The sequence below is a fragment of the Miniopterus natalensis genome, chromosome 7 (genome assembly GCF_054644295.1).
Source record: "Miniopterus natalensis isolate mMinNat1 chromosome 7, mMinNat1.hap1, whole genome shotgun sequence".
In the NCBI taxonomy this organism is placed as follows: domain Eukaryota; kingdom Metazoa; phylum Chordata; class Mammalia; order Chiroptera; family Miniopteridae; genus Miniopterus; species Miniopterus natalensis.
This window is the reverse complement of record NC_142087.1, coordinates 20,924,068-20,940,847: the sequence shown is the minus strand read 5'-3', so window position 1 is coordinate 20,940,847 and position 16,780 is coordinate 20,924,068. Positions and strand designations below refer to the sequence as shown.

The 16,780-nt window shown below is 42.1% G+C and overlaps 1 protein-coding gene across 1 annotated transcript in view; it reads right to left on the bottom strand.

The window, feature by feature from the left end:
• PLCB4 (phospholipase C beta 4) overlaps positions 1 to 16,780 on the bottom strand; it is a 301,590-nt gene that overhangs the window by 34,401 nt on the left and 250,409 nt on the right. Inside the window, exons 18-26 of the mRNA XM_087818864.1 lie at positions 13,949 to 14,049; positions 12,013 to 12,048; positions 9,720 to 9,861; positions 8,731 to 8,815; positions 8,272 to 8,396; positions 6,366 to 6,417; positions 5,189 to 5,291; positions 3,138 to 3,302; positions 755 to 959 (exon numbers count right to left, since the gene is read on the bottom strand). Coding sequence (XP_087674990.1) covers positions 755 to 959; positions 3,138 to 3,302; positions 5,189 to 5,291; positions 6,366 to 6,417; positions 8,272 to 8,396; positions 8,731 to 8,815; positions 9,720 to 9,861; positions 12,013 to 12,048; positions 13,949 to 14,049 — 1,014 coding nt within the window. The remainder of the gene's footprint in view (positions 1 to 754; positions 960 to 3,137; positions 3,303 to 5,188; positions 5,292 to 6,365; positions 6,418 to 8,271; positions 8,397 to 8,730; positions 8,816 to 9,719; positions 9,862 to 12,012; positions 12,049 to 13,948; positions 14,050 to 16,780) is intronic.

Genomic DNA, 16,780 nt, shown 5'->3' with positions numbered 1-16,780 from the left:
CACTTTATAGGTGAGGAAATGAGGAGTTTGAGAGGTTATGTGACTGTCCCAAGGTCACCTGGCAGTAGTGGAGCCAGCATTTGAACTGTTGGTTAATTTGATGCAATTACTCTGCTGTACTGTGTCCATTTGGTTGAACAGATTCAGAACACTGAAAATCGCTGTTTTTGTTTAATGTTCCTGGCTTTGTTGGGAGTTATAAAAAGTTCGTATGTTTAGGTTTAAGCGAAACCCTCTGACTTGGTCCCGCTTTAGATTCCTCCTTGATGACCTTAGCAAAACCAGAGGTGGTCTTCTGTGGACTGATGACCAGGATTTTTCTGGGAAACTAAACTCTCTTGTGGATTTGGAGGAACATCCAGGCATGTTGATCGTTGAGTTCAATTTAAATCTTTTAGTGATACCAGTTGGTATCAATGTTTCCGTATTACGTCTTTCCCCCCTTTGAATGATGCTCTAAAGTACACCTTTGACAAACATATTTGAAAAAATTGATAAACACCATAAAATTATAGTATTTTAGTATAAGAACCTTAATAATAATCTAATCTTGCCCTCTCATACCTTATTATGAAGCTGGAGGTGGCCAGTTTTCCTTGGTTTCTTTGAGGCTACAAGAGTCGGCAGTACTGGAGGAACAGACTTTTTCTTAAGCCATCGGTGACATAGTTTATAATCTTGTGATTTATAACCATATATAGATGAATAGATATAGACATAGGTATCATATTTTGTACCCGAATGCTTAACTTACCTCCAAACCCATCAGGCACGTATGTTTTAAGCACAATGTTGCAGAAAATTGTTGGCAGTGATAATGGTTTATTTCCCTCATTTCGAAGGGAAATGTGTCGATAGCCGGCTTGGAGGCCATCCAGCGGGAGGATCCTCTGGCCAATGAGCCTGTTGTTGTCATCATATACTGCTATCCTCAAGACGGCCAGGTCCGGGAGGATTACCTGCGCACAGAGAAGGGGACTTTTCATTGACTTTTGGAAAGCAGCTCCCAAGAACCACGACTCTGGGAATCTGGGCCACATCCACACTGCTCTGAAATGCTCCTTCATGGCTGAAAATAGGCCACGATCAATCTGTATGCCCAGAGAATACTGTATACGCTACAGAGCCCCAGCCACTGAGAAAGGCAATTGCACAGATTTCCTGGAAATCACCTCATTGAAAATTTTAGATGGAATGGATGTGAAAGATGACTAGCCCAACCCTTGTCATCTTTCCCAGTCCCCACCCATGAAATGGATAAGCAAAAGGAGACCCTAGAAATAAAGTGACTGTCCTTATTCTCAGAGACAGTCAGCGACAGTTGGGCCTGGCAGTCGGGACCCTTGACTTCTAACCCTGTGGTCTGTCTGCTACCTGGGCTGCTGCTAACATCTAATTCTGCCTGCTTTTTAAGAAAATAGCAAGTGCCTTTGAAGAAAAACTTTATGTATAAAAGATAATTTATACATACACTTGAATTCTCCCTTTTTCTTGGTATCCTCAATTTTTAACTTATTTTGAGATATTAAATAGAGTAAGATGGAACAGCTAGAAATATTAACATATAACCAAGACACCCGCTCTTGCCATTCCCAAACTGAATAATTAGACATAAAACCTGAGCTCAGAGTGCAGAAACCCTATTCAGATATAAAAGAGCAACATCACAAAAGAAAGTCCGATGTTTTTAACGTTGTTAATCAGGAGTGCCTTTTCCTGGGCTAAGAGCAATCCAGGACATCACGGCTGCCTGGCGTACCATGTCTAAAGCTAGGTGATACAGTGACTACCTAGTTATGCCTCGAGGTCATAGTTTAATCCCAACTTCAATAATATAGAAAGGCAAAAGGCTAAAGCTCAGCCAACTTCAGTCACTCTAGTGTTCTGCACGTGATGAGTGGAGGTTTATTACCTTGCGAGGTTCCTGCAGGGAACAAAAACAGTGACAATGGCAAAGGAAACAATTAAAGTGCTTGATATCAATGACAGGCAATTTAATTTCTGAAGAAGCGTGAAGGATGCAGAATCGGCATTTGTTTCTGGGGCCAGCGATGCCACACGTAAAAACCAAGTTCGGTATTTCCTTACTCGTAAGAACAAGAAACCTCCGCATTTCAAGTTCTGAATGTCTAGAAATGTGTGTCAGGATTATCCATTAGGACAAAGGACACAGGCCAAACGGACAACAGATCCGGCTACAACAAACTGGAAAAGCCAGGGAAGAAAGAAAGACTGCGAGGTGTGAGGCAAGTGGTCCCTCACTCTGACCGCAATGGAGCAGGTGACGTGTGGGGTCTGCAGGATAATGGCATTCTCCTCAGAGGGTGGACCTACATTTCAAAATGACCTGTTTCATCGTCGCTACTTTGATTTCCCCTAAACTGGGTCTGTGACCAGTCAGTCTATTCTGAAGCGGATAATCCCCACTGGCTGAGACAAGAAGCCGGTTGTCTGGGCTGCATGACACACAAAAGGACAGGAACACCTGGAAAGCCTGCACCTACGGAAGCAAGACACCGCCGTGGTCAGGGTAACCGAGACGGTGAGGGCGGGCAGGCACGCTCGGGGGCAACGCGGCCAGGGGAAGCAGCTTCCAGTATATTTTCAATCGGCAAAAGAGAAACAAAGTGAAAACTAATTACAAGACCAAAAGCTGAATCATAAGACAGAATGACTGTGATTGTTCCTAGGATCCACTTCATATACTGAAAAAACCCCCCAAAATACCAAAGATAGCACATGAAGCACAGAGCCTGCGGGTATCAGAGGTATCACACTTTCTGGAGACACAGGACACCACCGGCTGACCCATTTCAAGACACTTATTGGCCTTAATCATAGTGAAACGTCTACCTGCCCCCCTGGCTGAAGGAACAGTGTAAGCTCTCCAGGGTGATGGTGCCACCAGCAAGGACACGCGCCAAGCAGACCGCAGGCCTGGGGCGCGGGCATTGCCACGCAGGACACGGGCTCCTCCGAGGGGGAGGGCAGGTAACGGTCTCCTCACGACAGCCACAGCGTGGGCCCGCCAGAAGAAGAGAAGACACTGTGGCCGAGTAGCTGTCCTAGCCCTTAGTGTCCACGCGCGACACAGGCCCCGAGTCAGCAGAGCGGGCCTGAGCCCCGCAGGCGCCTACCTTCCGAAACACGAACGAGTCCTCGTTGTACACGGGGTTCAGGCCGTTGTTCATCACCATGCGCGTGCGGAACTCCTTCCGAATGGTGTCCGTGGGCAGGCCGTACATGTCCACTTCCACGTACGTGCCGATTTTCTTATCTGACAAGAACTGACCCGATATGACCTACGGCGACAGGGCAAGAGAGGGGCACAATCTGCGGGGCCATCAGGAGCGAGGAAGAGTCATGGGATAAGAATTTCTCTGTCTTTAGAAATTTTAATCATCTATGGAGATAACGGCTTCACTCTTTATTAAACTAAAACATCGGTGAGCAACTACTCTATGCAAAAAAACACAACTATTCTAGACAGAGGCTCTACCCTCGAGAACTCTCTAGAAAAAGAATGAAAATATATACGAATCATGTAATACAAAGAAATAGTGCCTGCGCCTATGAAACGGAGTGATGTGTTCAAAATGCCCTAAGACCACTTCATAGCTCCAGACTTCTGCCGGACTGTACTTTTACGGAATTCTTTTAAAAGTCTTGAAAAGACGCACACAGAAAGAGAAGCAATGCTAAAACCTGCCGGGCATTCTTTACCGATACTGACACCAGTCGGCTATGCTATATACTTGTAAAGACAGCATTAAATTCTATTTATTATAAAGCTATGGAAAGACTATTTTTCCATTTACTTTCCAAGTGACTATAGCCATTTATCAGTTTTTTTCATATTATCTACTACCTAATAATTTTGAAACGGTTTTGAGGTATAACTGACATACAATAACCTACATATTTGACATGCACAGTGCAATCAGTTTTCACATGTGAGCACATCTGTGGAACTATCACCACCATTAGGACCACAAACACTTCCATGACCCCCAAGGTCTCTGCCCTTCTGTCATCTCTCCCTCCCTCCAGCTCTGCCCACTGGAAACCACTGCTTTACTTTTGGTCACTTATACCTTAGTTTGCATTTTCCAAAATTTTGTATAAATGGAATCATATAGCGGGAATTTTTTTCACTAATAAACTTATTTTTTTAGAGCAGTTTTCCGTTCCATTTGGCACAATTGAGCAGAAAGCAAAGAGTCTGCATGTACCTCCAGCCCCGACACACGGCTCCTGCGCTGCGCACCTCTCACCAGAGTGGTACATTTGTTGCATCAACAAACCTACGCTGACACTATCACCTAAAGTCCACGGTTTACATCAGACTTTCACTCCTGGTGGTGGACGATCTATGGATTTGACCAAATGTAAAATGACATGTTCTGCCATCGCAGTACCATACAGAAGAGTTTCGCTGCCCTAAAGCCCCGTGCTCTGCCGATTCTGCTCCCCCGACCCCTCGACGCATGGCAACCACTGGTCTGTTTATGTCTCCATCGTTTTGGTTTCTTCAGGGTATCACATAGTTGAAATCACACAGTTTGTAGCCTTTTCAGGCTGGCTTCTTCCCTTTAGCAATGTGCGTTTGTTTCCTCCGTGTGTTACCACGACTCAGTTGCTCATTCCCTTTCAGCACTGATTAAAATTTCATTATCTGGATATACCAGTTTATTTATCCATTCCCCTACTGAAGGACATCTTGGTTGCTTCCAAATTTTGGCGACTATGAATAAAGCTGTTACGAACATCCCTGTGTAGGTTTTTGTGTAGACATAGTTTTCAATTCACTTGAGTAAATACCAAGGAGCCTGACCGCTGGATCGTATGATCAGAGTGTTTAGTTTTGTAAGAAACTAAACTGCCTCCGAAGCTCTGGATTCCATGCTGTATTCCCGCCAGCGACGAAGGAAAGTTCCTGTTGCTCCATTTATCCTCTATTAGGTACTTTTTTTGGATCTGTTGTCTTTCACTAAAAGTAGCTAATAACTTTCCTAGTGAAAAAAAATGTATCTCTTGAGGAAAAAAAGGGGGAATTTTAAGTCAAAGCGGAGAGGAACACATGGATCTTGGCCCTTGGCATTAAACATTTTAATTGTGATTTCTTAAGACTTTTCCAGGACCGTCTGCCTACACATTTATACTATTCTGTGAAAAGCAGAGGCCTTACCTGCACTGAGCAAGTGGCTGCAATAACCCCGTCAACAGGAGTTTCAGAGAAAGGATCAAAGGTTCGATCAGGCCGTCTCATGAAATCTGGTTTGAGAAGGTACCTGGCGGGACACAGGACAGAAGGAATTTATTTTCTTAGTTGCTTTTCCAAAAAAATAAAACACTAATCTTCAGGACACTAAGTACTTCCTTTTCCCCATCTCTAACCTGGGAGCTACGCTTTCAGGCAGAGGATCCTAAGAATGGGCCAGAATAAACCCGAATAATCCTGGAGGGCAGCGAAGAAGGCGCGTTCTCTAGATTCTAGGACTTCCTCACACTACCATTTTCTCTCCAACTTGTTTATGCCAAAGAGGAGAATGTTTCCTATGTACGTGCTTTTAGATTTGGGCCTATTTCTGTGGCCGGTGTTAGCCAGGGGGAGAGAACGAAGGTAGGAAGGAAAGCAGATGACTGAGTCCAACGCCACGCACACTGCTGGGAAAGCGTCCGGCATCGGCTGTGAGGGGAGGTCACGGACAACAATCAGATGTTCGACGAGAGGGGCCACGAGCTCTCTGCGAGAACATTCCCGGACGGGATGAAACCCCACTGGGTTAATTTAGACCCCTCTGGGCAGCGGTCTGGGGTTATTTGCCTGCAGTGCTGCCTGGGGACAGATGCATGGAGAAAAAATGGGCACACAGTGTTGTTGTTGTTTTTATCTCTGTAGAATGTTAACTTTATATTTTCATTTAACCTTCAGCATGTCAGGGGAATTAACACTGCCTATTTTAAACTTGGTTCACCGATTTTAAAGCGCTATTTATAAGACATTCAAAAGAATGAAGAGAGGGCAAAGCTTTCCTCCTGGCTGAATTACATGTAAGTTGCCACCCACCATGTCATCATATATTAAAGCAACTTTTCCTTTTTGTCCCAGGTAAAACTCTAGAGTGTGTATGACAAACTGCCTAACTGTGGTTAAATTAAAAAAAAACACACCCAAAAAACCCTGCAGATGAAGAATGCATATTTGCAAATATAGTCTACCCAGGGATTTCATCTTCTTCCATCCCATCCCTCAAACCCCAGCGTAAGTTCAGCGGGCCCTAATTAAAAACGACACGGTTTCATTCGGGCTGCGGCGAGGAGTGCCGGGACACGGTGACCGCGCTTTAAATCACATTACTCACCCGCACGATCCATTATACTCAAATTTCCCCTGATTCAATTGCATCGCTAAATCTGTCAAGAGACAAAAATAATTTAGCCTCTCATCTCCCCGGACAAAGAAATTCTGATGGGGTGATTTTAAACAATGGAAACCAGATCCTGATCCTAGGCTGAGGGGCCGTTTTAATACCACAAGGCTCTACTGTGTCTGTTCAGGTGCACAGCTCTCAGTTCCATGTTCAAATGACCTTGCGTTTAATTTAAACTAAACATGTAATATGTTTTCATAGAGATCATGACAGCATTGCTTTAAAATTTGGGTTCACTATATGAATTTAGTTAGAGTTGAGAGAGCAAATGTCCAACCTGATACAGCTCGAGAGGATGCGCCTTATGGCCCCAGAGGAAGGTTTCCCTGGAGATACCCAGTAGGTTCAGTGTGAATATAAAACTCCATTAAAAAAATAAAAAATAAACTAGGTCAGTATCATGTAAAAATCAGTGACTTCAGGAGAATTCTTCTAGGGGGGTCTACACAGGCAGGGATGGCTTATGATTTTTCTCTTGCAAATAGACACAATCTTCATGCTTTCTTTACATCAGCAAAAAAAGAAAAAAAAAGAAAAAAGGTCATCTGGTGGAAATTTTTCATCTTCAAAATGTTGTGGTTAAACCTAACATTACAGAATAAAATGTAAGCTGACCTACTGTATAAACTGGCTGAATTAAATGCATTTAATTCAGGATCATTTAATCCATGCAGTGGACTCACTGGTAACTGAGAACAGAACTTGACATCGTTTCAAGGAAATAAGATTATTTGTCTCTGCTAGAAACACTCTGTGATTGAACTGGCACCTGGTCGTGGTTTGGTACAGCAAGGACTGACGGGCATGCTGCACAGAAATTTGACTCCAACTTCTGGTGACAGAGGAGATTCTACCAACGAGTGGGAAATACAGTCAGGTCACATTCATGCCAAAAAGTGAACATCAAAGGACCTTTCAATCAGAGAACAGAGAGCAACGTGGAGAGAGGTTCTCCAAGTGTGGCAGATGAATTAGAGAACAAAAGTGCCCCCAAATTGGGACACATGGGAGGTGCCCTCATATAGCAAAGAACCAAACAAGAAAGCATTGTTTTGTTTTGTTTTTACCAATATCAAGGACTCTGCTGTGGAATTAACCGTAAAAAGTGAATAGGTTTTGTGGCATTTTTCACCTGTTCTAGGAAAGCATCTAGGTCCCATGACTTTTCTATTTCTAATCTTAAAATTGTGATCTTAGGCTCTTAAGCAAACCTCAAAAAACAGGAAAATTTGTTTATGCTTTTATAAACGTTTACTCCTCTCCTTCCAGCAGGGGGAAGTCATATATTGGAAACCTGCCTCTGAGTGCACTTCGGAGGACAAGTTAGATATTAGCGCCTCTAAGAACACAGAACTCCCTACGCACCATTCAGGCAGAGCCTACCGCACAATGTCTGCACTTTTATGGTGAGGTGCCATGGTGTCATTGGCATCTGCTGAATGTTAACAGTGGGAAGGTACTTTCCAGAGGAAAGATGAGTCATAGTCACTATACAAAGATACTAAAATTCTTCGCATTTGATTCTGTTTCTGGAAATGAAGATAACTTTGATCCAAAAGAAAGAAAAATTAGAAATATTTTGGAACAGGGGAACATGTTTAGCAGAATAATCATGACATTTACAAAAGGAAATTCGATTGAAATCAAAACATATTATCTTCTATCGTCTATTGCTGTTTTGAGTTTTTAATTTTTCACCATTACATAATTCAACACATTGTTTTGCCATATGTCTGCTTCCTTTAAAAAATGCCCACAGCCAAGTGATGGGAACCATTGGCCCCATCCTGGCCGAGCGTTCTCGTGGAATTCGAGGTCACTGGACATCAGCTCCTACCTGGGGTTTGATAGTTCAGTGAAACCATCTGGCAGCCAGCGTTCCAGAAAATCTGAGGCATGTAATTACTGGAATCAACTCGGCCTCCCTTGGGGTAAATGCGACTCATTTGCCGTTTGTTATAACTGTGTAACTTATTAAGGAAAACGGAAAAAAAGCTTATTCAGGCAGCAATAAATAAACAACAAAGAGCTAAAACAACCAGGGTCTAGACCAATAATGACAAAGAAGTAGACAAAAGAGTAAATTTCGCATTTATAAATGATGCTTGGAGAAAAACCACAGTTTGCTGTGTGGATTATGAAAACAATTCACATTTGGGCAGCTTTTCACAGCCGCTGTGGTCTTTCTTTCACACATATTGCTTTATTAGCTCTGCAACCACAGTTATGCATTAGCCATTTATCTGTTTTAGAGACTCCTGCCAAACCAAAAGTGCACCAAGTTCCATAAGGATACTTCACAAACTCAAGGGCGTGTGTCTTCAGGTAGCCTAGGCCGACTGACTCGTTAAAAGAAGACATGTTATAATGAATATTGCGTTCTGTAAAGAAAAGCAAAGACGCACTCAGGAGCCCTGCCACTGAACCCACACAGAAAGAAAGACAAGCAGTAAACAGAATTACACCCCCAATGTGAGGCTTTGCAGGCAGACGTCCCATTATCATATCAGTAGCTCCTACTTTCATTAACAGCCTATGGATAGAGACAGCTGACTTTTTAAAAAGAGGATGCTGGCCCGGCCGGGCGTGGCTCAGCGGTTAAGCGTCAACCTAGGATCCAGGAGATGGAGGTTTGATTCCCTTGGATCCAGGAGGTCAACGTTCGGTTCCCAGTCAGGGCACCTGCCCGAGTTGCGGGCTCGATCCCCAGTTGGGGGCGTGCAGGAGGCAGCCCATCAATGACTCTCATCACTGATGTTTCTCTCTCTCTCTCCCTCTCCTTTCCTCTCTCTGAAATCCATAAAGATATATTTAAAAATAAAGAAAATAAAGAACGGATGAATTAAATGTGGAGATATTAAGCAAATTATGTGTACACGATTTCCACACACAGCCACCTTTGAAATATGTATATTTGATGATGGTGATGATGATGATGATAGCTTCATTAGCCCAGAAACAATTAGGAAAAATTGTAAAATACACATTTTTGGAGACCAGCTCTTGATGAAAAGAGGTCTTATGAAGTACATTTAATGCAAGAGGCTCCGCTCTTTGAGGGTTAATAAGTCCAGTCCCTCAGAGCCACCTTGTGGACGATGTGGGGAATGGCATCACAAATGCCACCACATGCCAAGGACGTGTGGCCTGCGAAACAGAAAGAAGGTAAGATGGAACAGTCCCCACGCCCAGAGGAGGAAATGGCAACAAGTCAGGTCACAGCTCAGCCGCACAACAGCAGCAAAGCAGACAAGCAAGGCAATCGCACTGAATCTTTGGTGTTACCTTCAGCCACATGGAAACCTTGGAACTTGACGGGCTGTGCGTAGTTGATCATTGTGGACAGATACGGATGAATATTAGTGGTGGCACCTACATATTTATAAGATGCCATCCAGGCCTGTTCATCTTCTACCGTAACGAGGCCCTGCAAGCACAGCGAAGGGACGCACATGTTGGTGACCGCAGCAGGACTGCAGTTATCTGCTCCAGCTTCCTCGCTCAAGATAGTTTACACACACACAAAGGGAAAACAAGACCTTTTCCTGGCTCAGTTACGCTAAAGGATCATTTTAGAAGTTAATGTCTATTGTAGCCCCAAATAATACAAAAGGATTATCTTACATTTTTAGGACATTTTTTTAGATTTTCAAAATATTCAAGAAATTATATTGAGGTTCACGGCAATGCTATGACAGATACACAGCAGGTATTAATTACTCTTATTTTCACTAATGGAGGCACAAAGTAAAACAGTGACTCTCCAACTTCAGTGTTCCTCAGAATTACCTGGAGGGCTTGTTAAAACACAAACACTCCTAGGCCCCACCCTCAGAGTTTCTGATGAAAGAATCTAGGTTGAGGCCCAAGAATTTGCATTTCTAACTAGCTTCCAAGTGATAATGGTATAGCTCCTCTGGGGACCACACTTCGCTTTTCACTGCTCTAGGATTTAAGCTACATGCATAGTAGTTTATGATATATTTTTTAAAGCTTATTCTTTTATTTTTGTTCAAAATTATATTGTTTTGAATGCAAACTTATTGTTTATATTGACAGCATGGCCAGAGGCAAGCTTATTCTTAAAATAATCTGATAACCCACTATATAGGATGTTGTTCTACGGAAATATTGAAATTGTATTATTTTGCATAGAAGGAAAAAACACATTATTTTAGTTTATCTCTTGGTAAATCAGAACAAAACCAACAAAATCAACAACCAAAATAATGCCTTCCAAAGGGAGCAGCATTTTGTTGAGGACTTTGAAAAGCTAAATTTCCTGCATAGATTGCTACAGGCAGATAAACTGCTTAGTCACAGGAATCAATTCATTAGTTAAAAAACGGTCAGACCGTCTGTCTGATTTGATGACTTGACTTTCTAAATCATCAAACTCATGTCACAAATAAAAGTCTGAGATAAATACCAAATAATATGACTTATAGGTTTTTAAAAAAACAAACATTTTTTCATATGTGCCAACCCCCCAAATAGAAAAGAGGCCAGTCTGATCGTTTCCTTGAGTTTAAAGACAACAAGTAACACCAGTATCCTGTGCTGGGCATGAGCTGTCATTACTGTCAGTAATCATGTGCAGTAAAATCAGAGTCCTATCCATTGACCACAGGAGAAGCCTGAGGTTTTGAAAATTAAAGTAACTGTCACAGCTACTTAGTTCATAAAAAGCAGTGACCGAAGGGCAACCTGTCCTTTGTTCACCCCAATACCTTATAAAATTCTAGATGAAGAGAACTTCACGAACATCTTGGGAGAGGACTGGGACCCGACTTATCCATAATGATTCCAAACTTAATATTTATACAGTAAGAAGACAGGGTCTTACTCCAAATAAGATAGGAACCCACAGGCAGAGAGTAGGGCGGTAATTTCTGAAGCTCAGAAGTATGGGCATCAAATTACAAGGCAAATTTCTGCCGTTGACTGCCATCCGTCTCACTGCTGCAATAAACCCTGTGCATGCACTAAGTAAGGCCCCTTGGACATCGGGAGGCATTCTGAAGAGGGTAAAAGAAACTGAAAATGGAGCTTCCCTTTCTTACAATAAAGTCACTATCTAACAGTGCCAAATAAACTCACAGGATGTGTACACGGTGAAATTAATCTCTCACAAGGCCGGTGTGGTCAGAATCAAGATCGCCTTTCTACTGCACTAAAATATGGGTTTGCTGACCAGTTATTAGGTCCTCTGTATTTTCACAGGCAATGTATCGAGGCCCATGTACTCCTGGTCTAGGAATGGCATCTCTAATCCCAGCTGAGAAAAGGCCTAACTGCACTACACACTTATTTTTAGGAAAATCATCTTATCCCCTGCCCTAATTTTGTGATTTTATTGGGATTTAATCATTTCACCACTGTGATTCTTTCTTTTAAAGACTCTTAAAAATTAGATGCATCAAGCATGGACCTATTATACCCATAAACAGTAAGCCTGACATTCCATGGGGTGGGGGGAAGAGAGAGCAATAACACTTAGCACATAATGTTCAACATCAGGGGCCACATACGGTGGCTCGTAATGAAAACAAAATGCACACGGAAATTTTCTTCTTACCTTTTTGTTGTTTTCATGTTCAAGGTCATCAGAAACCTAAATTAAAGAGAGAATATAGTTTGTTTACTCCTCTAAAGGGAAAGATTCCAAATGTGCCAGCCATACGTATGCACATATTTAAATAAATACAGGTAAACTTGTTATTCTGTTTATGGTTAAGATTGGAATTTATTAATGACATAAAGCCATGGAAAAAAGCAAGTACTGAGAAGACATTGTTTCACAGACCAGAAAAGCTAATTACCTTCATTTTGTGGATGAAGAAACCAAGGCACTGAGAGGTTAAGGAACTTACCGAGGCTGTAGAGTTAGGAAATAAACCCAGAGTCAGACGTCAACGCTGTGCAAACGCCTAGGAGGCACCTGAAGTATCTCACGGGCCTCCAACAGCCTGTCTTACTTGAAACTCCTGACTCTTCTCTTCCAGTCTCCCCCCGGCCCCGGTCGACCCAGGTCCTCACACACAAACCCTAGGGAGTCATCTCGCTTCCCTCTCTCTCTCTCTCTCCCCCACATTCAATCCATCAGCGAAAGGAATCATTTCTGTTTCCTCACTAGATCCTGAGCCGGCTCAGCCCTCTGTTCCTACCGTCCGGTTACACCCTCCGGGGTCTGCCCTAGGGTGACAGCCCAGCCTGCTTGCTCTGCCTGTGTGCACTCCTGCTTCCTTCTAAACTCTCTCTGTACGGTAACCATACTGATTTTTAAAAACCCCTACTAGGCTACATTGCCCTCTTCTTTAAATATCTTCATTGGCTTCACGTGTCACTTAAATCAACATCTGATTTTCTGACCGTGGCCTCCCCAACCCTGCATGGCCTCGCTCTCGCCTGCTTGTCCAGTCTCATCCTGTTTCACTCCACCCCTCACGCAGTTCACTCTGTGTACACTGTCTTTTTTTGTGGTCCCTCTCAGATAACGCTGTTTTTCTATGTCTGTGCATGTCTGGTTCCTTTTTACCCTCTGGGATCTGGTTTCCTCATTCCCTCCACCGCATTACTCTCCATGTTAGCGCTCACTTTTAGTTTCCTCATAGCACTTTTCACAAGTTGTAATTATAGGATCGGCTGTTTATGTGTTTGTCGTCTGTTCCCCACTCCCTTCCTATAAACTCCCATCAGGCTATAAGCTCCACGCGGGCAGAAACCAAGCGGGTTGTTATGGCCTACACTGCGCCTGGTACACAGTCGGTTCACAGTGACTATTTTTCTTGGCTGAGTGGCTGGATAGATGGGGATACTTTTGTGCTTACTCTACATTAGGAGGGAGATGAGCTATCTAACTAACTAGCAGGGCAGGTTTCTGTAACGAGGGCTTGCTTGTGATGATCAGGGGTCATTCTCCTGATGATCTCAACATGCTAACCTCTGCCACCGGGATGCTGCTGTTGTGTCCCTATTGAATTAGAAGAGCAATTTCCAGCCGGTGCGCCGCAAGGATGTTTAAAGCATGCAATACGTGACTAGTCAGTCAGGGGCACTGACCTCTTTTCCCTTAGATTGTCAAATAGAAAACGACAACAACCAACATAACAGCAGCTGTCCAGTATGACTGAATCAAAATTATATGTTTTTTTTTCCAGATCAAAAAAATATATTTTTTGGTGAGCTGCAGAATTTTAGTAATTAGTTTATGTGCCATGAGATGAAAAAGGTTGAAAATCACTGACCTAAAATAATACAATAAATGATAATACTTAAAGGACACTGGGTAGCGGTCAACACTGGGGATGACTAAAGAGTAATTTAAATGTCTTTCCTTAACAACTTAATATTGTGTGTACCTTCAGTTCAGATAGTACTATCTGGTGACCCGACTTAGAAGAGGAATTATAGGCTACTTTAGTCTCTTGTGGGGGTTACATTTCTAAAATTTGATAACTAACAGCTGCTGCCTCTTGAGAGCCATGAAATAAAAAGGACACCAAGATGCTGACCTTCTTGACACTATTGGCAACAGCTTCCTTGTGACTCAAGTCATCGGCAGAAAGTTCACTTCCAAATTTGTATTCAGGGTGAGCTTCTTCCTCTTGGTCAACTGCATGAAAGAAAAAAGAAGAATCCATGAGGCCACGCAGTCAGACCTTCCATCATCTTGGGGGAACATAAGCCCTTTTAGAGGAGAAGGGAGCTCAAAGAAAAGGGGAACACTGAAATATGCAAACTTTTCTTTTTCAAATAAAACTTTTATCAAGGAGCACATCTTGTCATTTATTTTTTCTCTTGCATCTACCATGGTGTTTGACATGTTTGATGCTAATACATTTTTCTTAAGCGAATGATTATTTCCATCCTACCCACTAACCCTAAAAACTGAAGCCTCAATGCCTCGGGAATACCTGTAATTCATAAAAAATATATTTTGATCTTCCATGAGATCTAGAGAAAAAAAAGATACAAAAAAGGAAAATAGATATGATAATTTTGAAAAAGGACACTTAAATGTCCACAAGTCATTATGTGATAGAAAAAAGAAGCACTTGGAAGGACAATACTGCTCCTGTAAGCCATCTGTCAAACCTGGCTTAGGATTAAAAGGCTCTGAAGTCATTTCTCGGGCTCATGCTGGGGGAGGAGCTAGAAGTGGGTGCTAAATAAAGTTGGAGCACAGGAGCATGGCCCAGGCTGTAAAAGGAGGCAGAGATGCGCTTGGTTCATGGGCTCAGGAAAGTGACAAGAACTCTGGTATCCACCCAAGTACGTTAGTGGAAAAAGGGTCACTCATTAGAAAATGAGCCATGTGCTGGCGTGAGATCTGGATTCCACGTAAAGAATTTGCCTAAAAACTAGCCAGGATCCTTGAGGGACCCATATTGTAAAAAAAAACCCATAGTGACATAATTTCTGAGTATGGACTCACAAGGGAGGTGAGCAGACACATAAAATTTAGAGATATTTTTCAAAAGCATGTTTAAAATGTGCAAAGGAAAAGGCAAGAACAGGAGTAATTGTAAAACTATTTCACTGATTCTACGATGCATCCCCCTACCACATTTGAAGATAACTGACATTGCAATGTACCCTTCAATTGATGGTATTTTAAAGTTAATTGGAAGCATTTTTCTTTCTTATTCAAACAGTGGTGTTTTTCCACTGATGTTATATTGGACTGGGAATTTGAGGGACTGCCTAAAGCAAGGCGCTATTTCAGGCATGGGATGGAGGTGAGGCAAGAGAGACAGACCCTCTCCTCTTCTGGAACTGATGTTCTGATGAGGGGATATTCTCAAGGCAGATGATTAAAAACAAAACAAACAAAAAAAACACAGTAGGTCATATAGGCTTTGGGCAGGACAAGAGAATCTGAGGAGCTAGGATAGGTCTTAATCTAGTCCAGTATCTTCATTTTACAGATGAGGAAACAGATTCAGAGACATGATTCGACTTGTGAGGTCAAAGAGTAAGATCTGTACTAGATTCCTCCAGATTCTTAGCACAATGCTCTTAATGTGACACTGGGTTTCCATGACCCCAGGGTTTCCATGCCCTACAGTCTATAACAAAGACTTTGAAACTTCCCACCATCACTATTAAAATAGTTTCCCCTTCCTATGTCTCTAGTCTCACCTGCCCAGACAGACGTAAACTATGTGAATCCAAGGGCATGTTCCATACAAGCGATAGAGACTTAATAACTACTTTAAAAGAGTTGTATGAATGAATGTTGTATTTTGAGTGTGCAAATATATACAGACACACATACAATTCTGATATTCCCCACTGCTTGTCTCATAGTCCTGGGAGTCACGTGTCCTTCTGGATCTAAATCCGGCTAACAAATGGGCACATGCTTGGACTGACTGAGAGCCTCTTCTATTTTCTACAGCCTCCAGGCAGCCTGCCCTCTGGAATTATGCTTGGTTTCCTCTTGCCTGCTGTGTCTAAGTGTTTAAATTAGAGACTCTAGTCATTTATGAATAGTAGGATCATACTGTGATGTCAGGGTAATGACAGCTGACTGATAGACCAAAACTATGACTAAATATTACTGAGGGAACCTAAGAATCAAATATATCACTGGTATAGCAGGGGCCTCTATCCCCTTAAGGAGAAACTCAAGGGGATCATTCTCTCCTCTCAGCTACTTTCCTGCATCTATACTATCCCTCATGATTATTTCTGCTAAAATTTAATCAAAATCGCAAGCATATTTTGAAATAACATGGGAGCCACTAGAGGCATATATTTTGTCTATAAGAATAATTAACATATTCATAAAAGTTGGGAAGGTACCCTTAAAGATGGTAAGTGGAATTACACTGACCTTTATTTTAGATTAATGTGTGTGTTCAGAAAATTTCACATATTTGACTTTCATCGGTTATATTCTTTCTCTCTTAAAAAAATGTTTAATAACCATTTTGCACACTTGTGTTTTCCTCATATTCCTGCACATTAGCAGGGCAGGATTATAAGGTACAAAAGGAGTTAGGCGACTCTAGAACTGAATCTCAGTCCCACTGCCCACCAGCTGCAGAATCACATGCAAAATGTTGGTATAACAATGGTAGTTATGTTTTTTTCTTGTTAGTTTATTCCATTATTCTGAAGTTTGTTTTACTGGATTACAGTATCTAGTAATGGCTTCATGTTTTTCTTACTATCTATGAAGTGTGAGTTAAGAAACTGTTTTTACCTAAGATTCATCTTTTCAAATTTTAAAGTATTTTACTGAACTTTTGAATATAGTCCTTTCAGTATTTTATTCTTAAATCTTGTTCAGGTTTATTATGTGCAAAAAATGTGAAACAATATAGTAGGCATGTGGC